This window comes from Manis pentadactyla, chromosome 1 (assembly GCF_030020395.1).
Source record: "Manis pentadactyla isolate mManPen7 chromosome 1, mManPen7.hap1, whole genome shotgun sequence".
In the NCBI taxonomy this organism is placed as follows: Eukaryota; Metazoa; Chordata; class Mammalia; order Pholidota; family Manidae; genus Manis; species Manis pentadactyla.
Genome location: NC_080019.1, coordinates 47,996,168 through 48,019,508, shown reverse-complemented (window position 1 = coordinate 48,019,508; position 23,341 = coordinate 47,996,168). Strand labels below are relative to the sequence as shown.

The window sequence follows — 23,341 nt, the reverse complement described above, 5'->3', positions numbered from 1 at the left end:
AAACACTCACAGACGCTGGGGGTGCAGAGAGACCCCTGCAGCAGCCCCTGAGCATCCTTGCCTGGTACCCCCCCGAGCAGGCAAGGAGCACGAGGTGGTGGAGAGGACACCACTGACGCAGACTTGGGAGCTCAGAGAGGCCTGTGAGAGCACTGATGCAGAGGAAAAGCCTCAAAAAAGGACGTCAATTTAACTACAAAAGCAGAACAGTCCAGATGCATTAAAGACCTCAGTGTGAAAAATAAAAGCTATTTTAAGAAAATCCAGGCAACTGTCTTTGACCTTGGCATGGAAAAGAGTTTCTTAGGTAAGATATAAAAAGCACACCTTGTAAAAGTAAAGACATAAATATGACATCAAAAACCTAAACTTGCATTCAACAAAAACTACATACACAAAGTTCAAAAGACAAAACTGCTGAAAAGCCAAAATGCTCCTCAGCAGGAAGATAGAGGGAGGGTCGGGCTGGTGGCCCTAAGGCCACGTGGCAGAACGAGGAGCTGGAGGAGGCAGAGAGTGTGCCCCTGGCCACTGGCGAACATGGCTGCAGACCTGGGGGCGGGCTGGAGGCGGCGGCTAGGAGGGAACGCTGCAGGCTCTCAGGCTGGCCATCCACTTCCCTGCCTGTCACCCCTTCTCCCGGCCGGGCAGACCCTTCTCTGTGTGCCAGCTGCTGCGGCCAGCCACACTGCTGTCCCTCTTCCAGGCCTCTGAGTGCTCCCGACCGAACTTCAATGCTGAGTATATGCTATACTCCTTGAGGATATAATGTAATTTCAACTCAGCCTTATACTAGGAGGGCTTGGCAATGGAAGAGAAAAATGCTGACTTGTAGAAATAAAAGGAAAAGCAAGCCAGGGTCCAGAAGCTATAACACATATAATAAAGTACCAGTATCTAAAATGTAAAGAAATATTAACTATTAATACAACAAAGACAAGTAACCCAATGGAAAAAATGAGTAAAGGACAGAAAGGGAATGTTCAGAGGAGAAAAACCTGTTAAACTCTAGGCTGTAACCATTTAAAGATATTCAATCCCACCAGCAATCAGGATATGCAAATTAAAACCGCAATGAGATGCTATCTCATTCCCATTCCCAGACGGCAAAAATCACTAAGCCTGACACTAGCATGTCTAGGTGAAAGTGGGGGACAAGAAGAAGCTTTTCACACTGCTGACGGGAGTGTCAAATGGATCGACCACTTTGGGAAGAATCTGGCAAGAGCTCATACAGCTAAGAATCCACATTACCCACAACGAACTCGTAGGGATGCCCCTGAGGAGATATCCCAAAGGGTAGAAAGAGATGCATGTATGGATGTTCACTGCAACACTGAAAAGAAAACCTAGAAATCCAGAAGCACCTTCAACACTCACCAACATGGAAAAACTGAAAAATACATTGAGGTCCAATTTGGAGTTATATTCAATGGACTCAATACTACCCAACAGTCAAACTGAATGAACTAGATTTGTAGGTATCATTAAGAATTGAACATACTGATATGCATATAAGGAAAACTGCTCAAAGATAAATTAATATGATAGATAGTTCATATTAAGTTAAATCACACACCCATACATAAATACAAACTAGTACCGTATGTTGTATATAGACGGTTGCATCTGTGGCAACAGTAGAAAACTGGGACTGAAGGGTCCATACATTTTATTCATGACAGCATATGCTCTGGGGAAAGGGGAAAAATAGAATGGGAATGTAACCAAGTCAAGCACAATTTACAATATTTTACTTTCTTTATAAAAAATAAGTCAAAATGACAACATATAAAGGTTTGTGTATTCTGGGTGGTGGGTAAATAAAAATTATTTCCTATAGCACTTTCCTGTTCTTCTTATTAATCTGTACACACACACACACACACACAAAAACTTCTTTAGGTGAGATACTATAAACCAATATAAAATAAAATCTTTTAACTTCTCTCATGATTTAAAAAATTTGCAAATTGAAATGATACACTATGCTCTATCAGACTGGCAAAAGTTAAAAAGAATAACAGTAATGACACTGACAGACACTCTCCACTCTGCAAGGGGTAGTAGAAACTGGAACAAGTTTTTAAAAGAAAATTTGATATTAGATATCAACAGAATTTAGAAAGTTCAGGTTATTTTGACCAAAAATTCTACAGCAGAACTTTATTCTTGAGGAAATAGATTGCTTAAAGGACCTTTATCTCAGCATCATTTACAGAAGCTTACCAAAAAATGAGAATCAACCAAATGTCTAATTCCTATTAAATGAATTATGGCCATGTATACTATTATGCAGCCATAAAAAGACTGTTTAAAAAAAGATTTAATGACACCGATATTTGAAATACTTAAAAACGGGCATAAAAGTGTGCCTATATGATCACATAACTACATGTATGCTTGTACATATCAGATATATACCAAATGTTAATATTCATTATTTTTGAGTACAGGAAATGGGTAATTTTTAATTTGTTTTTTTCCTGCAATGACCACATATTAGTCTATAATTATAGCCTGAGACAAACTGTAAGGGAGTTGAGGGAGCGTGAAAAGGGCGATGGGGCAATAGGATGGAAGGCTGCAGGTACTGAGCTCTCCAAACCTCCTGGCCTTCCCTCAAAGTTAGTTACCCTCACTTCTGGAGGATTAGAGAACTTTGACAAGTATTTCCTTACCCTGCTCAACTAGGGAAACAAGAATGAGTGCATACAGCCAAATTCGTTGGGGTTCACCAATGGAATCCCCTTGACAGCCATGGAAGTTAATTATTTCACTTACTTATAACTCTTCCCTCTATAAAACAATCCCAGAGGACTCACAGTTTTCAAAAGGAAAACAATAACCTAGAGTATTCTCTACTTTTCATCACCATCGGGCACCTGGGCTGACAGCCGACCTGCTGCCTTCTGTCCCTCCCAGCAACTGAGATGACAAGAAAGACACGAACAGTCCACCCTAAGAGGAGCTGCCCAGACACAATGGAAAACAATCCCCGCAATGTCTGACCGCAAGCACAGCCCGGGTCCAGTCGGGTCTGTGGGGCTCCCTTGTTTCTCTGCTCCCTTCAGGAATTTCCTACAAGAATGAACCACATTCTACTGAAGGCAGCAAGGCCGAAGCTGCTGATCAGGTCACTAGAAAGCACAACGGGCCACCTGAAATGGCACATCTAGGGAGAGATGAGGCTTTTGACCCAGTGCATGGAGAACACCAACCTCAGAATGCGGTCAGGACGTTCTGAGGAATCTGAGCTAGGCATGCATTTTTTTGTCTTAATCAGATTACCTCTGTTCCAAAAACTCACAGAGGAAGATCATTAAATGCCAAAGCTTTGAACCCTCGAGTATTCTAAGAAACACAAATCAAGTAAGAACTTTTTCATTGATGATATAAAAAATTATTTTTTAAATGATCACAGCTGTTTATGATTGCTGCCATTGCATATTTCTGTAAGCCACTGATGAGTGTAAAATGATAAACTCTCCCTAAAGAGGAAAGTTAAAAATGCTGATCTCTGGGTGGGGCTGAGGAGGAAAGAACCAGAAATGTGAACAAATATTTACTTAGATCCAAACTGACAGGCTTAGAGAAAATGACTCCATCAAACAGGGTACATGTAAATGATGAAAGATTATGTAGCCATTTAAAATACCATTCAAATAAGTGCTCTAGTGACTCTGGGAAATGCTTATACTATAGGATACTCAAAATCCATTAGTAAGTGAAAAAAGCTGGATTATTCATAGTACAATTCCATTTCAGGGGCTTATACACACACCACTGACATACAAAAGAGAAAAAACTGGAAGATTGTACATTAAAACTAATAGTGGTTAGCGCTGATAGACTACAAAGTTGTTTTTTATTTGAATACTTGTCTAGTGTTAAGTCGGTTATATTAAATGGGAATTTCTCTTACTACTTTATACATTTCAATGTTTGGGATTTTTTCTATTATTAGGCTTATTAGCAGATAATATCAGAAACTTCACTTTTTGCTTCATACTTTTTTTTTTCTGTAATAGACCTTTTAATAAATCTTTTTTTTTTTTTGAGAGGGCGTCTCTCGTATTTATTGATCAAATGGTTGTTAACAACAATAAAATTCTGTATAGGGGACTCAATGCACAATCATTAATCAACCCCAAGCCTAATTCTCAACAGTCTCCAATCTTCTGAAGCATAACAAACAAGTTCTTACATAGTGAATAAGTTCTTACATGGTGAACAGTGCAAGGGCAGTCATATCACAGAAACTTTCAGTTTTGATCACACATCATGAACTATAAACAATCAAGTCAGATATGATTATTCGTTTGATTTTTATACTTGATTTATATGTGAATCCCACATTTCTCCCTTATTATTATTTTTTTAATAAAAATGCTGAAGTGGTAGGTAGATACAAGATAAAGGTAGAAAACATAGTTTAGTGTTGTAAGAGAGCAAATGTAGATGATCAGGTGTGTGCCTGTAGACTATGTGTTAATCCAAGCTAGACAAGGGCAATACAACATCCACGTATGCAGAAGATTTCTCTCAGAACAGGGGGGGTGAGGTTCTAAGCCTCACCTCTGTTGATCCCCAATTTCTCACCTGATGGCCCCCCTGCGACTGTGCCTGTCTTAGGTTGTTCCTCCCTTGAGTAATCTTACCCTTCTCTGGCTGCTTCATACTTTTTTTATGTTAAATTTTTCTAGAATTATGTATTTATAATCTGGAAAATAGTATTTTAATTTTTAAAAGAAAACCCTTATGTAATAATATGACAAGTATAAAAATAAGATCTGAAAATTGTGTATTCTAGCTATGTAAAGAAGAAAATCAAAGCAAAAAGACTGGAAAAGCAATCTGTCCTAGAGTGCCAGGGCCTCTCAGTGGATATATATTGTATCTACCAGACGTGTATGTATGTGCTCGTGCAAGCACAGGTCCAGGAGGGTTGTTCACTAGTTGCCTCTTTATACTTCCCTGCACTTCCCAAAACTTTTAATAATGAACAGGCATTACTTTATCATTTTGAAGATTGCCCAGCTGACTTGACCTCTTGCTGCCAGTGTCAGGAGCTGAGACACTCACATGTCTAGACCCCAGCAATGAGGGAAGAGGCTTAGAGGCTCTATCTGCTTTTCCTATATTCCAGGAAAAAAAAAAGGTCAAGACTTCCCTACAGACCTGAGAGGGTGGGGCCTTACTCTGTCTGAAGGGCCCAAACTCCAGTTTTTACTTCAGCTTTAAAAGACCACCTGATTTTAGACACTGGATCTCACATCCAAATTTACTATTTTGTATTTTGTCAGTGGGAGAAAAAAACTAACATTTGTAGTTGCCTTCTATGTTTCAAATACTGTATTTAGAACTTTCATATATTAAAAAAGTGTTCAAAATGTTTAAAAACATAGCCACACATATTACTGCATCACAAGCCCCCGTTCCTGTCCTGGTCCTGCCATGTACCTTGTACAGAGGAGCCCACAAACACCCCACTACGCTAGGTTTCTGTCAGTGGGAAAGTGCACACAGTTTTTCCAGAGGTTTAGAATATAGTAGTCAAAGTTGCTGTTTATTTTCCAGTAACAGTAGTTTATAAAATATTGACTAATAAATGTACAGCCTCATCAAGAATCCACTCCAAAAGCCACTTCCCATAGACAGAATGATGATGTCCTATTTGCCTTCCAGAGGCACCTTCAGAAGGAAAGAGGCGGATGTGGGTGAGGCCAGGGCAGCCTGACGAAGGGAAGAGCAAAGAATCATGCAGAAACAGAACTCATCACGTGTCAGTCCCAAGTAGCAGTGCGAGGATGAGGGAACTGACTGCGCTTGGGAATCCTGGGACTGACAATCCAGAATTGCTCCCAATTCTGAATGTCCTTTTGTTTTCATAAAAACACAGTCTTTATAGGTTAAATGTTACGATCTCCATTTTATAAATTTTGAGGCTGAGAAAGACTTACCCAGGCAGTAAGTGGCCAGGATGGGAACCCAGGTTTGCCTTACTCTGAAGCGCTGCTTGCTCCTTCATGCCATGAGCCCCCTGCGCTACTTAATGCCTGTTGAGTGCACATCGGTAGAATCCAATTTCTCTCCTCCTACCAGGAAACGGAGGGGAATTTTCATTTTTTAAAACACTTTTTATGTGCTCTGCATCTCACTAAATTGTTCTGACCATCATGTACAAATCTCCTGTGATGACCTCCACTGCAGGCACACTGAGGGAAAGGTGAGGCCAGGCCAAAAACTGCAAGCAACCTCGTCTTGAAAAGCAGGGAGACAGAGGGAGTTTTCTTCTCTAGATCTGTCCTGCATGATCTGACCAATCAAAGAGACACCAACTCACTTGGAAATTCCTAGAATCACGGCCGCCGTTCTGAAAGTTCCACTCAAGGGCAGGATCCAGAACTGGGCTCACCGACATATAAGCTAGAGCGGCCAACCACCACTAGGTGGCACCAAACCACGACCAGAACCAGGACACTGGCGCAGCCGCAGCTCACTGAGAAGCCCAGGCTGGCCAGTGCAGGAGGCAGACCGGACCATTTCATGAGGCCTGCAGTAATGGGAGGTTCAACTCCACTTACTACATTACGTAAAGTGCTAAGCCAGTCAGGCAAACTTGTCCATGCGGCTAGATCTCAGTAGAAGAGCTGGGATTTGAACCCAGGTCTCTCTGAGGCAAAGCCAACACTCTACTCTCCACACTATACTATCCTTATCCCAAAACAGATTGCTCACAGAAGGGCGAAACAGGATTTTCTGGCCTTCTGATCAAGCCACTTCCCTGCTCTGCTCCCTTGAGTGGGGGCAGGTTTCACTGCCCTCACTGACTTGCCAAGGTGACACATACCTGGAGGTGTGACACCCAGGAGCCAGCTGTGGCTGTACCGGTGCCCAGAGAAACAAGGCGAAACGTAATGGCCAAGGGGCAAACACCAGAAAATCAGGCCAGTGGTTCTCAAACTTTAGCACGCTCTGGAACTACCTGGTGGGTTTGTTAAAACACAGACTGTGGGCCCTAAGCCCAGAGATTCTGATTGGGTAGGCCCAGGAGGGGCCTGGGAATGTCTTTCTGAGGTGCTGCAGACAGTAGTGTCAGCAGCCACAGCCGGAGAACCACTGTCAGGCAGTGCCTCAGGCCCACCTCTGAACCAGGGTTTCCACTTGATGTGGTTCATCTCGGTCACACAAGAGTGGGAAGACCTAGACCATCCCTGAGCAACCAGTGTTAAGTCTGAAGCTGTTGCGGGGGAAGGATGGTAGTGTTACATCTTTGTGATTCTAGTTTCAGAATCGTCCTGCTCTGGCAGAGGAACCCCAGGCAACAGCTAGAGATGTGCACAGTTTTTCCAGAGGTTTAAAATATAGTAGTCAAAGTTGCTGTTTATTTTCTAGTAACAGTAGTTTATAAAACATTGACTAATAAGTGTACAGCCTCATCAAGAATCCACTCCAAAAAGCCACTTCCCATAGACAGAATGATGACGTTCTATTTGCCTTCCAGAGGCACCTTCAGAAGGCAAGAGGCAGATGTGGGTGAGGCCAGGGCAGCCTGAGGAAGGGAAGAGCAGTTGGGGCATTGCCGAGAGAGGGCAGCTGTTTCATCTGCCTGATGAAACTAAACTTGCAGTACTCACCACTTTCCCTTCCCTCAAGAAGCAGAAATGACTTCTCTGTTCTGGAAAAGTAATTGCCCCTTGGCTAGAAGACTTCACCACAAACTTCAGTTTCCAAAACACCTCCCTGAAAACTAAAAAGGCAAGGTTTTCCCAACAACGAGGAGATCCTGAGGAGGACGAGGAGAAGCCAGCGACTGGCAGGCTGTGCTCACCGTGACGCCTCGAGTGGCAGCTGCACCTGTGCTGTCCACAGTGGCTGCCAGCCATATGTGGCTATGTGTGTGTAGATCTAAATGAATTAAAATAAAATGACATGCAGAATTCAGTTCCGACTGAAGAATATTTGGAATACCATGGCCATTGGGGACTAGGGCAGCCAGACAACATTACATTGCTGCTCAAGGTCTGCCTCCTCTGCTTCTTTAAGCGGCTTCTTCCAAAATAGATAAACTCTTAAAACCTATTAATACAAAGTGACAGAAAGAAACCAACCACACTGGTTTGGCTCAAATTAAACCGTCAGCCTGGATTTCTAAGCTCATCCCATCTCGGAGGGCAAAGGGGTGCACTGTGGAAAAATGCCCAGGGTGGGGTCCTCGGCTGTGCCGCTTGCCAGAAATGAGAGGCTGGCTGGTCACCTAACCCCTAGGTCCCTTGGTTCAGGGTGTGTGGAGAGGACAAACCAGGGGACCACAGTGGGGGACCCAAGAAAGGGCTGGTTCCCACTAGTATTTAGTGTAAGTTACTGCTGCCAGGATCCCTTCAGCGACCTTCAATTTCCTCCACTGAAACCAACCTGAGCGAAAAGTCTCACCTGCCTCCACCTCCCCCTTGGTCCAAATTCCCCAGGTCACCCCTTTCTTAAATTCCTCTGTTGTAAAAGGCCAGGTTTTTGTTTTGTTTTTAATTTCCATGTCAGACTTATTTCCTTGTAAAATACATTAATGTGGGGAAACGAAACATATAAAATCCAAGACACAATTTACTCTGTCAATATTGTTATTAAAATTTCTAAAGTCTCAAGTGCTGTGCCTCTCTCCTACTGACCACACTGTGAGCAACCCTGCTCCCCACTCCAATTCTCTGCACACTGGCCACTCCCGAGTCTTTTTTTCCTTATAGTTTTACACACCCATTCTCCTTTTGTTTTCCATTCCCACCATGCCAGACCAACATCTGGATCAGGAAAGAGAATGCTGCACAGAGCAAAAGTCCTGGTGACCTGCAGGGTGTCTCCTTCGAGCGTCGGCAGAGCTCAGATCTGCACATGTGTGAATGACGGCACCAACCAAGGCCAGGGGGAAAGTGTCCAAAAGGATGACAGAGCACAGTGCCCTGGGCTCCCAAGGGCTGGAAACAGTGCCACTTCCACCAGCTAGCCTGAGGAAACGGAGAACCCATGGGGCACTGAGGGGGATACTCAGGAAGGTGCTGCCCTGAGAATGGGGAATAATTAGCCTGAGAATGAGGTTTGCTTCAAACTAATCATAAAAAGCCAGACTGGAAAAATCACTGTTTCCAAAAAACTTATCTGCATGCCAGAACAAAGCTCAAGAAGATTTAAAGGAATACAAAATATATCCAGCACTCACTAAGGTGAAATTCATGTCTGGCATCCAAGCAAAGATTACCAGGCATGCACAAACTGGAAAACAACCCATAATGAAGAAACTTGTCAATCTATGGCAGTCTGACCCAGATATTAGGATTATCAGAGAGGGACATTACAAGTTGTTGTTACTGTGTTCCATGTATCCCCAAGTTCCCAGCTGGCTGCATCAGGGCCCCTGGGATGGTCATCACGCATGTGCACACACAGGCCTCTACTCCATAGGTTTCAGGAATCTGGATCTGTGCGGTGGAGCCAGGGCTCTGCCTGGTAACACAGGCCCCTCTTGACTATGAGTGACATAAAGGGTAAGGACCATGGATGAGGAGGCAAAAAACACACACTGCAAGGCCCCTGGACTGAGCTGGGTCACTTCACCTCCTTTTATGTAAATGAGCATGGTTGGGAGGTAAATGAAGCAAGCGAGAAGACAGAGTGAATACTCCACAGATGGTGGCTGATGTTACAACCTGCATCAGAGATACAGACGCACCATGGTCAGTGAGGGGAGACAAGACAGGGAGGAAGGAAGGAGGGCCTGAATTAGTCAGGGTCTTCAGAGGAACAGAACCAATAGGATGTGTGTGTGCGTGCGCGCCTGCTCCATGTGCGTATGCACACGTGTGTAGAGAGAAAGAGAGAGAGACGACTTATAAGGAACTGGCTCACATGGCTGAGGAGGCTGACAAGCCCTAAGACGTGCAGTTGGCAAGGTGGAGGCCCAGGAAGAGCTGATGGGATAGCTGCAATCAAAAGGCAGGAACAAACAGGTTGCCCCTGCTTGTCGAAAGGCAGTCAGGCAAGAGGAACTTCCCTTATTCTCAGGAGTCTCAGCAGTTTTGGCTATTCAGGCCTTCGTCTGCTCGTGTGAGGGCCACCCGCCTGAGGTAGAGCAATCTGCTTTACTCAGTCTACCAACTGTTACTCTCATCTAGAAACACCCTCACAGACACATGCAGAAGAGAATTTGACCAAACACCTGGGCACCCATGGGCCAGTCAGGTTGACACATAAAATTAACGATCATAAGGCCAAAGGTGGAGACAGAAATTTCAGGAAACATGTGAGAGACAGAACATTTGAGAAAAGAAAAAATGGTCTCAGCACAACAAGAGGGGCCAGGAGACCCATGCAGTGCCTATGATGCCAATAAAAAGTTCTGACCTCCAGAAAAGATCTTACTCCCTAAAGCCAGGCTTCTGGCTCTGAAATGAGGTACCCAGGGCAACATCTTCATGCTAATCAGGGGGTAGAGCCCACTGGTGTATCAGAGCCCTCTCCATTCTCCTTAGACTCCAGGAGACAGGTGATACTTTGGGTGCCACCTGTTATCATCACTCTTGGTCTGAGACTGCGGAAGGAAAAGTTTGCAGATTTCCACCCAAAACCATGTGCGTGCAGTATCAGGCACTTGGAATGTAGATATGGCAATTCATGCCCTGGAGTTACCATCTACAGTGAAGCTCAAAAATCCCAGATTCCATTAATGTCACAGCACAAAGAATCCAATGTTCTCCCACTGTCAGGGACTCCATGGCCTCTGACTGGATCAACCAAGTCTCATCTGGGAAACCACATCTGGTTCCAATTCTGATCACCCAGCAGAACTGGGTTTACTGGAGACACTTCAACAACACACCAAGTAGAAGCACCCCCTGCTTGCTTCCAACCAGCACAGCCCTTTGCCCAGCTCATCTAATTCAGCAGCTTCCTGATTTCTCCTTCACCCACTCATTTCCTTCAGTATCTGCCCACTCTTCCTTTCTCACATCCCCAATCTTCAGCTTTTTCCGTTCACTCAGCTCATACATCAATGCTGAACATGATGAGAAATACTGGGATGGCTCGAAGGCGCAGAAAGTCAGGGATCAAAGGCCTCGAGAAGGAACAGACCTCTAATCAAAGCCTTTAATCCATCTCTCCTTTGGGGACATCCCACTATTGAGACCTGTCTCCCCTATGCCAAGTCCCAGGGTGCCCTTCTGCATCACAACTTGAGAGTATCCAAAACCTGACCCTTGGTACCACATGGCTCTAAGGCAGCCACTGAATCAGAGAGTTCAGATCCTATGAGCCACAGCCTGTCCAGAGCCAACTCCTTTCTTCGGCTTCCTTCCTCTCCTTGCTCAGAGAGAAAGGGGATTTCTGTGCAAAAGTAATTTAATATAGTGCTGGGAACAAGGGCTGTGGACCTTTACGGTTCTGGGTCAAGGGCCAGCCATGCTACTGGCCCTGGTTACAGCAACGTAACCAACCACAAGCCAACAAAATTCTGCTAACCTTCAAGATGAGGGGACAATAAGGCTGACCTCACTAGATTGTTACAAGGATTCAGTGAGCTGCTGTGGGGTCAGGCTGACAGTGAACTAGAAAGCTCACCTATAAATTACCAGTAAATACTGTGGTGACTGTTTTAAGGAAGCAGGCCTGCCATGAATTAAAAGAAGACCTCCCTTGTCCAAGCTCAGTTATTTCAGAATTTGTGAGCATTTTCAAACACTGGGTTGATAAGCTAGTACACAAGTCAATGGAAAATGTAAATGTGCTTTCAGAGGCAGAAGACTCTGTAAAACAAAACAAAAGCGCTGCCCAGGAACCTCCTGTACTTCTAAACTTACTGGTTGATGAGCCACTAATCACTGATTCACTCATCAAGAGCCTCTGTTCCACAATAGTGGGTTTAGTTCTAGTTGTATTATTTACTTAGGTAATGAATGGTGCTTTTTTAGTGTTCTAGATGCAGGCTTTTCACTAACTAAGATTGTCCCCTGATTGAGCCTAAATATGCGATATTTCACTAAAAAATCCATTCAGCCTTTAACCAGCATGGAAGTTTAGTTTTGGGAAGGTGGGATGGACAATGGCATAGATTCTTAGTTTTATTGTGTTGTCTTCCCAAAGGTACAGCTGGAAGATCACAGTGCATCTCCACCCAGGAATATAAGCACTAGGCCACAACACCAAAAGTCCCCTGTTGTGGCCTTGACTTGCGTATCTCAGCACTGTCCTGAGTGGACCCCATCCGGCCCTTAGTGGCCTTCTGAGCTCAGGCCTGCACTGGGCACAGTCCCCATCAGCCTCAGGCTGCCCACCCCCAGGACCTGGGCCCCCTCATGTTCTACGGACTTCAGGGGACAAATCTCTTACCTAGTCCACCATTTTCCAGCTTATACAGATGAAAAATAATAGAACCATGAGCACTGACATGGCAAACAGGTTTCACCTTGACTCCAGGATGCAATTTGTCTAGACTTTACAAAATGAACAAAATCTTACTTTTTGGACCTAAAACTGCCTGGAGTGAGGATAGAGAGCCATGCCATCTTTTTCTCTCTTGGTCTACTCTGGAAGGTGCCAAGGAGAACTCCACTGGACCCCACAAGTCAGCATACTGTTTCTTTTCATTCTACCTCTTTCAAGCCACAGAGAGGAGCCAGCTTTTTCTCCAACAGGCCACTTGACTCACGGTGTCCAGACACAAGCGTTGGTGGCCGCCTGCCAAGGCCGTGCCTGTCCTCTCAGCTGACCCTCCCTCCCATCCCACAGCATGCCAACAGCTTCCTGAGAGTGTCCAGCTGGGGGCACAGCCACTTCTGGAGGGCAATGCCTGCAGGTGGGGTGGATGACCCACAGCTCACATCTCCAAGGCAACCAAACATGCTGGCTGCCTGGGGGCACATCAGGAAAAAAGGGAACTTTCACAAACCACATAAATGCCAACACATCGCACCCAGAACGCTTACTTCTGGGAACAAACACCAAGGAAACAATTCAGCAGAGGGGTAAAAATATGCACACAGAGACAGGAGCTGGGGCTCTGTGTAAGGACCAAGAACCCCAAGATGAGCTAAATGCCACAAAACTGGTATGACTCAGTCAATTACTATGCAACTGTTAAAATGATTAATATGAAGACAGCAGAGATGTGGATGAATTTATGACATATTAAATCTAACTGGATGCAACACTGTTTATACTCTATGACCACAACTTTAACAAATGTGTGTAAATCTGTACAAAACCGAGAAGGGAAAGCACGCAAGTGAAAACACCCGTGTGGATTAGCATAACAGGTGTCTGCCTTTACTGTTCTCTCTGCGGTTGTCATGTTCTCACAGCTACAAATGAACTCTCCTTGCTTGCTTCCCCAGCAGCGTGTGCGTCTGCGAGGGAACCCCGCAGCGCCAGGGGGAACCTGAACCAGCCAAAGGCCCAGGAACACCGTGCTGTCCTCCCAGGATACGAGAGGACAGGAGGCGGGGCGCAGCTGCAATGAGAGCAGCTCCTCCCCCCTGAGCGCCTGGCGGTCCCTCACCTCTGATGAGCCAGGCTCTCTGCCCCAGCGCCCCCAACAGAACGACTAGGACTGGCTGCTCAGCTCCAGCCGCACTGCAGTTTCTGGCCCTTTTGCCTCGATATCCTCCTTTATGGTGTGCAGGACAAGGACCTGGGAAGCTGGCACCATCGGCATGTCCTTCAGCATGACAGTATAAGCTGTCTCAACCTAACGTGGCTCGTTGTATTTTTACCAGTCAAATCAGTCAAGCCTTGGCCTTTCCTTGTGTGTGTGTGTGAACTTGGTAAGATCCTAACATTTCATTTTAATAAAATATCAATAAAATCGAAGAAGTGTGTACATGTGTATCTACAGAAGTATGTCTCTACAGTGTTTTAAGCTAAATTATTTTCACAAATGAAATGGGAAAACAGAAAATACACATACACGTATACACTCACCAACCAGAAAGGTGGGGACATGCAAGGCTAACCCAGATCCCAGAGTCTCAGACTTGGGTGCCAGCCCCTTGCTAGGTTCTTTTTTTTAATTTAGTTTTTTATTTTGGTATCATTAATGTACACTTACATGAGCAACATGTGGTTACTAGATTCCCCCCATTATCAAGTCCCCCCTACATACTCCATTACAGTCACTGTCCATCAGTGTAGAAAGATGCTGTAGAGTCACTACTTGTCTTCTCTGTGTTATACTGCCTTCCCTGTGCCCCCCCACAAGTTATGTGTGCTAATTGTGATGCCCCTTTTTCCCCTTTTCCCTCCCTTCCCACCCATCCTCCCCATCCCTTTCCCTTTGGTAACTGTTAGTCCACTCTTGGGTTCTGTGAATCTGCTGTTTTGTCCCTTCAGTTTTTGCTTTGTTCTTATGCTCCACGGATGAGTGAAATCATTTGGTACTTGTCTTTCTCCACCTGGCTTATTTCACTGAGCGTAATACCCTCTAGCTCCGTCCATGTTGTTGCAAATGGTAGGATTTATTTTCTTCTTATGGCTGCGTAATATTCCATTGTGTATATGTACCACATCTTCTTTATCCTTTCCTCTACTGATGCACACTTAGGTTGCTTCCATTTCTTGGCTATGGTAAATAGCGCTGTGATAAACATAGGGATGCATATGTCTTTTTCAAACAGTGCTCCTGCTTTCTTAGGGTAAATTCCTAGGAGTGGAATTCCTGGGTCAAATGGTATTTCTATTTTTAGTTTTTTGAGGAACCTCCTTACTGCTTTCCACAATGGTTGAACTAATTTACATTCCCACCAGCAGTGTAGGAGGGTTCCCCTTTCTCCACATCCTCGCCAACATTTGTTGTTGTTTGTCTTTTGGATGGTGGCCATCCTAACTGGTGTGAGGTGATATCTCAATGTGGTTTTAATTTGCATTTCTCTGATGATTAGCAATTTGGAGCATCTTTTCATGTGCCTGTTGGCCATCTGAATTTTGTCTTTGGAGAATTGTCTGTTCATAGCCTCCGCCCATTTTTTAATAGGGTTATTTGCTTTTTGGGTGTTGAGGCATGTGAGTTCTTTATATATTTTGGATGTTAACCCCTTGTTGGATCTGTCATTTACAAATATATTCTCCCATACTGTAGGATGCCCTTTTGTTCTGCTGATAGTGTCCTTTGCTGTACAGAAGCTTTTTAGTATGATGTAGTCCCATTTGTTCATTTTTTATTTTGTTTCCCTTGCCCGAGGAGATGCGTTCAGGAAAAAGTTGCTCATGTTTATATTCAAGAGATTTTTGCCTATGTTTTCTTCTAAGAGTTTTATGGTTTCATGACTTACATTTAGGTCTTTGATCCATTTTCAGTTTACTTTTGTGTGTGGGGTTAGACAATGATCCAGTTTCATTCTCTTGCATGTAGCTGTCCAGTTTTGCCATCCTTGCTAGGTTCTTAATCTTGAGAAATTCTGTTCCCATCTGTGGGCCCCCACTTTGTCTTCCACCAATGGAGGAGGGGAGGGACTGAGGACACTGACCCAGCCATGCCATCTCCATGGTGCCAACGTTCACAGAGACAAACTCAAGTACCTGCAGGTCCAGGACATGCTGTGCCTGGGCCTCCTCCTGCATTAACAGGGCAGCAGTAAGTCACCTGAACAAAGGCAAACTACTTCCAGTGTCCAAGAGAAGCTGCCAGATGCATGCCTGAGTCTCCAACTGCTCCATCACTAGGGAGAACAGTATGTTTGCACACAGCGGGCATGTAAACAGGCTTCTCAGCAAACAGGAATGCCGCTGCACTCACCCTCTGATGGAGTCCCTGTCCTCATTCCCTTAACAGCTCTGTTCTAAGGCCTGGCTTGCTGTCACCAGTCACATAGAGCATGGTTCACAGTCTACATGAGACCACCAGCAAGAAAGCAGCACATGCTGAATTTAGGAGAAAAGGTTCCTTCCTGTTAGTAGAACAGCGAAGACTTCCTGAAAGAGGCAGCCATTGAGCTGGGTCCTAAAGGTTGAAAAGAATTTAAGTGTATGAAGTGGGTGGGGAGAGGAGTCCGGAGGGAGCAAGCAGTGTGATCAGAGACATGGAAGTGAGAAAGAGCAATTGAGTCTGACTGTGATAAGCTAGTAGGAAGCAGTAAGACAGACACCAGACCACAGCCCCTCAAATGCTAGACAAGCAAAATCCCAAGCCAGCTGTGTCTTCCTTAAATGTGTGCTTGTCATACTGTGAAGCAAGATGAACTCAACCCACTAAGGAACCCACAGATAGTCACGCAGCCACAGGGGGAATGAACTGGCTTTTCAATAGGATTTTCCCCCACCAAATTTTCTTAGTTCAAATGGTAATTGTTGAGAAGAAAAACAGCTTCCAGTTAGTATTTTCCTTTTTCTTGGAAAATGGAGTAAACATTGAGAAACAGTTGCAGGAGTCGTAAGTGAAAGACAATTTTTAAAAGAAGGTATGACCAACTCTGGTACAGACCAGTAAAATCTGAGACGTTTGTGTTTTTAGTTCACCATTTAATGAGGGAGCCGACAGATGCTACAACTGGGAGACCACAAAGAACCATAAATGTGTAAACCCTCAGAAATGCTGGAATGAACTTGCTTATTAAGGTCAGTCTCCACAGGGCGGCGACAACTGCAACTCCACTAGAGCTCGCATTGTTAGGGACAAGAACTGCCTATGCTGACACTAGGATTCTGCAGTTTACAGAGTTAATGTAGTTCTGAGACAAGGGAAGGCCCAGGGACCCAGAGAATCCGATAACCAGACAACACCTACACTTCCACTGAGGACGTTCAGTAGACATTTTGATCCATTTCAGTCTTTCATCATCTTATAAATGTGAATACGGATCAAGACACACTACAAACTCTCAGGCATGTGAGTTATGGGAAACTGCAGTGAGGACTGAGTGTGAGGCTTAGAACCTAGGCCTCTGACTCACCAACAAGGTTTGGCAGGTCAGCAGGCAGGTCCACGCCACCTGGTTAACTTTAGACTGGGAAGCCACAGAGTCTAAAACTCCACAGAATCTCTGTGCCACAATCCAACTAAGAGCAAGTTCCCTCCTCTTCCCTTTTCCAGAGGCTTCTAAGATGAGGAGTCCGGCACTAATCCAGGGTGCTCAGCCCCAAACACACCGTGCAGTCCCCTGGGGAGATTTGAACAGTGCACTTGCCCCACTGCAGAAATACCACTGCTAGAGCGTCTGATCCTGCTGGCCAGGTTGGGCTGGGCGTCACTGGCTTTCAGTGATTCTAATGGGCATCCAGAACTGAGAGCCACCAGCCAGATGATGAGAAAGGCCCCTTCATTCCTGACACTCGGTGCCTCTGCTGTGGTATTCTCCCTTAACTGATAGCTGCTAGCCTCCGTGTAGGCTAGAAGAACATCAGCAGGACCTTTTCCAAAAATCCTCCTCAAGCTAATCTTCGGTGGAGACCATAAGGCAAGCACAGTCACGCTTGGTCGGGCTGGCAAACACCCTCCCCTGTGGCCGCCATCAATTCAGCAAGGCCCTTGGTGAGCCGAGCACAGGCCAGTCCCCTAAATCTGCTGCTTGAGTCATAATGTGTATTCCACAGTAGAAAGATGCCACAGGAGTGTGTGCTAACAGGCATGGGTGCTTGTGCGGTGTGCCCTCAACACAGGCACTCACTGCCTTTTGGTCAGCTGGCCCCCACAGCAGGGAGATTGCTGACAATAGGGAAGACAGTGGTGAATCCCAGTGCCTTCCCCTCCAAGGCTTCTGGGCCTGATGGGTACTACAAATGTGGTATTATTAGGGATTGCTTCAGACACACGGATCACCAAAGTCCAACCCAGGCAAGGCCTGGTACCCTGTGTAAGTCCTTACCCTGACAGGCCTTAGGCTGGTGCTCAAAAGGACATGCCCTGCCTCCCTGTGGACCACGAAGGAGGCTCTCTCTGCCCACCCTTCCTTGGCCTGCACACCCCTGGCCACCCTCCCCTCCCCAGCATACTCACTGCAGGCTGCACAGGTGAAGCACGTGTCGTGGTAGAGGCTCCCCATGGCCTGGCAGGCCTGGCCGGCCCCAAACACCCCTTTGCTGCATTTCACACAGGCTCCTGCAAGGGCAAGAACACAGCAGTGAGTGAGGAGGGAAACAGTATAAATGGAGTAAAAAAAAAAGCCAGTAAGCAGAGATGCCCATCCCTCCCCATAACTAGCTGTGGAGAAAGTGAAGGTTCCTGTGGCCAGGATTCTCACCGGGCCCTGGTCAGCTAGCTCACTACACACATGTAGGCAATTTGTTGTTACTGACCCTATAAAAAGAGCTCCACCCAGTGCTTTGGGCTGCTGCACAGCTGCAGGGCTCTAGGAGAACAGAGGCTGGGGTGGTGGCAGCGCCGAGGGCAGAAACTAAGACGGCTGCGGGAGGCAGAGAGGCCCAGAGGCAGAGACCAGCTTGCTGCACACAGACTCGCTCTTGAGTGGACAGGATTCTAGTGACTGACCTGCCACCATGGGAATACAGTTAGGTATAAACTCTTTCACCCCAAGAACATTCCACTGTCATTTTCTCGGTGTCATTGAATCCATAGTTAACTTGTCCAGGGCTGAAGCCCATTGGCAAGACCAGCCTATCACCAAATCTGCAGATGACTCCTTTGAAATTTCTCGCCCACTCTCTTACCCTCTATCAGCCTTTTTTTTTTTTTTTTTTTTTAATAATTATTTTTTATTGAAGGGTAGTTGACACACAGTATTACATTACATGAGTTTCAAGTGTACAACACAGTGGTAGAACATTTATATACATAATTCTAGGTTCCAGCTATCACCCTACCAGGCTGTTACAATATCTTGACTATATTCCTTATGCTATACATTACATCCCGGTTACTAATTTATTTTACCATTGGAAGTCTGTCCTTTTTTTTTTTTTTGTGAGGGCATCTCTCATATTTATTGATCAAATGGTTGTTAACGACAATAAAATTCTGTATAGGGGAGTCAATGCTCAATGCACAATCATTATTCCACCCCAAGCCTAATTTTTGTCAGTCTCCAATCTTCTGAGGCATAACAAACAAGTTATTACATGTAGAACAAATTCTTACATAATGAATAAGTTACATAGTGAACAGTACAAGGGCAGTCATCACAGAAACTTTCGGTTTTGCTCATGCATTATGAACTATAAACAGTCAGTTCAAATATGAATACTCATTTGGTTTTTATACTTGATTTATATGTGGATACCACATTTCTCTCTTTATTATTATTATTTTTAATAAAATGCTGAAGTGGTAGGTAGATACAAGATAAAGGTAGAAAACATAGTTTAGTGTTGTAAGAGAGCACATGTAGATGATCAGGTGTGTGCCTGTAGACTATGTGTTAATCCAAGCTAGACCAGGGCAATAAAACATCCACGTATGCAGAAGATTTCTCTCAGAACGGGGGGGTGAGGTTCTAAGCCTCACCTCTGTTGATCCCCAATTTCTCACCTGATGGCCCCCCTGCGACTGTGCCTGTCTTAGGTTGTTCCTCCCTTGAGGAATCTTACCCGTCTCTGGCTAACCAGTCATCTTCCGGGGCCATACAGGGAAATGTGAAGTTGGTAAGTGAGAGAGAAGCCTTATTGTTTGAAAAGGTTAGCTTTTTACTTCTTTGCATATTTATGCCCTGTGGCTTCTATGCCCAGCATTTGTCTTGAGGTATCTTTACCACTTGGAAGAATTATGATACTCGGTAAATTTGATATGAGGCACGAATTCTATTTAAGGGTTGTAATTAGGAAGGAAGAAGAAAAGCTATAGAAGTAGCAGGCGGAAGAAAACATGGGAAGATTGATTATTTCTTTGATATATCTTCTTGTAGAGTAACTTCAGCATGTATAGGTTTTAAGCTACTACTTAAATTGCACACACACATTAACATAATAGGAGTATAGTTACATAACCAAAGCATATCTGTAATTACCAGCCATCTGCAGTGTAACCAAGAAAACCAGTTAGGCACCTTAGGCATTTGTGAAAACTTATCTATGATATGGTGGATATTGTCCAAATGAACTTGAACAGTCTGAGAGAAATCAGACAAATTAAAACAACCCATTCCTGGGGACTGTTCACATGCCATATGTTCTTTTAACAATAAATAGTTTGTAGTTGTAAGACTTTGGAGCGCTACAATTTGCACTTCTCCAAATTCTTGGTTGAGTTCCAACAGTATAGATCCAGTCCAATTTTGTTGTTTTACTGTATGCACAGGCCAGCTTAGATATCTCCTTCCTCATTCCCATGGCAAGTCCAGGAGCTGGTGGGATGAGTGCATCTACAGCTGTAGCAGTGCGTGGATCTTTGTTGGGGTTTTTTGATGATCATCTTCTGGCATGAGTCTTCCAGAGGGTGCAGATGTTGGAAGTTCTTTTTCATATCGTATCTTAGTTCATTTTCGGGGTAGCCCAATTAGGCTTTGATCCTCTGTATAAACACAAACAGACCCTTTGCCTACACTTTTATATGCCCTTTATACCCTTGTGTAGAACTCGTTGGAGGTTACCACACAGGAACTGCCCTTTTTTTTTTTTTTTTTTTTTTTTGCTATCACTAATCTACACTTACATGACGAATATTATGTTTACTAGGCTCTCCCCTATACCAGGTCTTCCCTATAAACCCCTTTACAGTCACTGTCCATCAGCATAGCAAAATGTTGTAGAATCACTACTTGCCTTCTCTGTGTTGTACAGCCCTCCCTTTTCTCCTACCCCCCCATGCATGTTAATCTTAATACCCCCCTACTTCTCCCCCCCTTATCCCTCCCTACCCACCCATCCTCCCCAGTCCCTTTCCCTTTGGTACCTGTTAGTCCATTCTTGAGTTCTGTGATTCTGCTGCTGTTTTGTTCCTTCAGTTTTTCCTTTGTTCTTATATTCCACAGATAAGTGAAATCATTTGGTATTTCTCTTTCTCCGCTTGGCTTGTTTCACTGAGCATAATACCCTCCAGCTCCATCCATGTTGCTGCAAATGATTGGATTTGCCCTTTTCTTATAGCTGAGTAGTATTCCATTGTGTATATGTACCACATCTTCTTTATCCATTCATCTATTGATGGACATTTAGGTTGCTTCCAATTCTTGGCTATTGTAAATAGTGCTGCAATAAACATAGGGGTGCATCTGTCTTTCTCAAACTTGATTGCTGCATTCTTAGGGTAAATTCCTAGGAGTGGAATTCCTGGGTCAAATGGTAAGTCTGTTTTGAGCATTTTGATGTACCTCCATACTGCTTTCCACAATGGTTGAACTAACTTACATTCCCACCAGCAGTGTAGGAGGGTTCCCCTTTCTCCACAGCCTCGCCAACATTTGTTGTTGTTTGTCTTTTGGATGGCAGCCATCCTTACTGGTGTGAGGTGATACCTCATTGTAGTTTTAATTTGCATTTCTCTGATAATTAGCGATGTGGAGCATCTTTTCATGTGTCTGTTGGCCATCTGTATTTCTTTTTTGGAGAACTGTCTGTTCAGTTCCTCTGCCCATTTTTTAATTGGGTTATTTGTTTTTTGTTTGTTGAGGCGTGAGAGCTCCTTATATATTCTGGACGTCAAGCCTTTATCGGATGTGTCATTTTCAAATATATTCTCCCATACTGTAGGGATCCTTCTTGTTCTATTGATGGTGTCTTTTGCTGTACAGAAGCTTTTCAGCTTAATATAGTCCCACTTACTCATTTTTGCTGTTGTTTTCCTTGCCCGGGGAGATATGTTCAAGAAGAGGTCACTCATGTTTATGTCTAAGAGGTTTGTGCCTATGTTTTCTTCCAAGAGTTTAATGGTTTCATGGCTTACATTCAGGTCTTTGATCCATTTTGAGTTTACTTTTGTATATGGGGTTAGACAATGGTCCAGTTTCATTCTCCTACATGTAGCAGTCCAGTTTTGCCAGCACCACCTGTTGAAGAGACTGTCATTTCGCCATTGTATGTCCATGGCTCCTTTATCAAATATTAATTGACCATATATGTCTGGGTTAATGTCTGGATTCTCTAGTCTGTTCCATTGGTCTGTGGCTCTGCTCTTGTGCCAGTACCAAATTGTCTTGATTACTATGGCTTTATAGTAGAGCTTGAAGTTGGGGAGTGAGATCCCCCCTACTTTATTCTTCTTTCTCAGGATTGCTTTGGCTATTCGGGGTCTTTGGTGTTTCCATATGAATTTTTGAATTATTTGTTCCAGTTCATTGAAGAATGTTGCTGGTAGTTTCATAGGGATTGCATCAAATCTGTATATTGCTTTGGGCAGGATGGCCATTTTAACGATATTAATTCTTCCTAGCCAAGAGCATGGGATGAGTTTCCATCTGTTAGTGTCCCCTTTAATTTCTCTTAAGAGTGACTTGTAGTTTTCAGAGTATAAGTCTTTCACTTCTTTGGTTAGGTTTATTCCTAGGTATTTTATTTTTTTTGATGCAATTGTGAATGGAGTTGTTTTCCTGATTTCTCTCTCTGTTGGTTCATTGTTAGTATATAGGAAAGCCACAGATTTCTGTGTGTTGATTTTGTATCCTGCAACTTTGCTGTATTCCGATATCAGTTCTAGTAGTTTTGGGGTGGAGTCTTTAGGGTTTTTTATGTACAGTATCATGTCATCTGCAAATAGTGACAGTTTAACTTCTTCTTTACCAATCTGGATTCCTTGTATTTCTTTATTTTGTCTGATTGCCGTAGCTAGGACCTCCAGTACTATGTTAAATAACAGTGGAGAGAGTGGGCATCCCTGTCTAGTTCCCAATCTCAGCGGAAATGCTTTCAGCTTCTCGCTGTTCAATATAATGTTGGCTGTGGGTTTATCATAGATGGCCTTTATTATGTTGAGGTACTTGCCCTCTATTCCCATTTTGCTGAGAGTTTTTAACATGAATGGATGTTGAACTTTGTCAAATGCTTTTTCAGCATCTATGGAGATGATCATGTGGTTTTTGTCTTTCTTTTTGTTGATGTGGTGGATGATGTTGATGGACTTTCGAATGTTGTACCATCCTTGCATCCCTGGAATGAATCCGACTTGGTCATGGTGTATGATCCTTTTGATGTATTTTTGAATTCGGTTTGCTAATATTTTGTTGAGTATTTTTGCATCTACGTTCATCAGGGATATTGGTCTGTAGTTTTCTTTTTTGGTGGGGTCTTTGCCTGGTTTTGGTATTAGGGTGATGTTAGCTTCATAGAATGAGTTTGGGAGTATCCCCTCCTCCTCTATTTTTTGGAAAACTTTAAGGAGAATGGGTATTATGTCTTCCCTGTATGTCTGATAAAATTCCGAGGTAAATCCATCTGGCCCGGGGGTTTTGTTCTTTGGTAGTTTTTTGATCACCGCTTC

At 44.1% G+C, this 23,341-nt stretch overlaps 1 protein-coding gene across 3 annotated transcripts in view; it reads right to left on the bottom strand.

Moving 5' to 3' along the window:
- The window catches only part of LIMD1 (LIM domain containing 1), a 73,615-nt gene that overhangs the window by 13,509 nt on the left and 36,765 nt on the right, over positions 1-23,341 (bottom strand). For all 3 annotated transcript variants that reach the window (XM_036899345.2, XM_057497618.1, XM_057497613.1), the window contains exon 2: positions 17,975-18,076. In XM_036899345.2, coding sequence (XP_036755240.1) covers positions 17,975-18,076 — 102 coding nt within the window. The remainder of the gene's footprint in view (positions 1-17,974; positions 18,077-23,341) is intronic.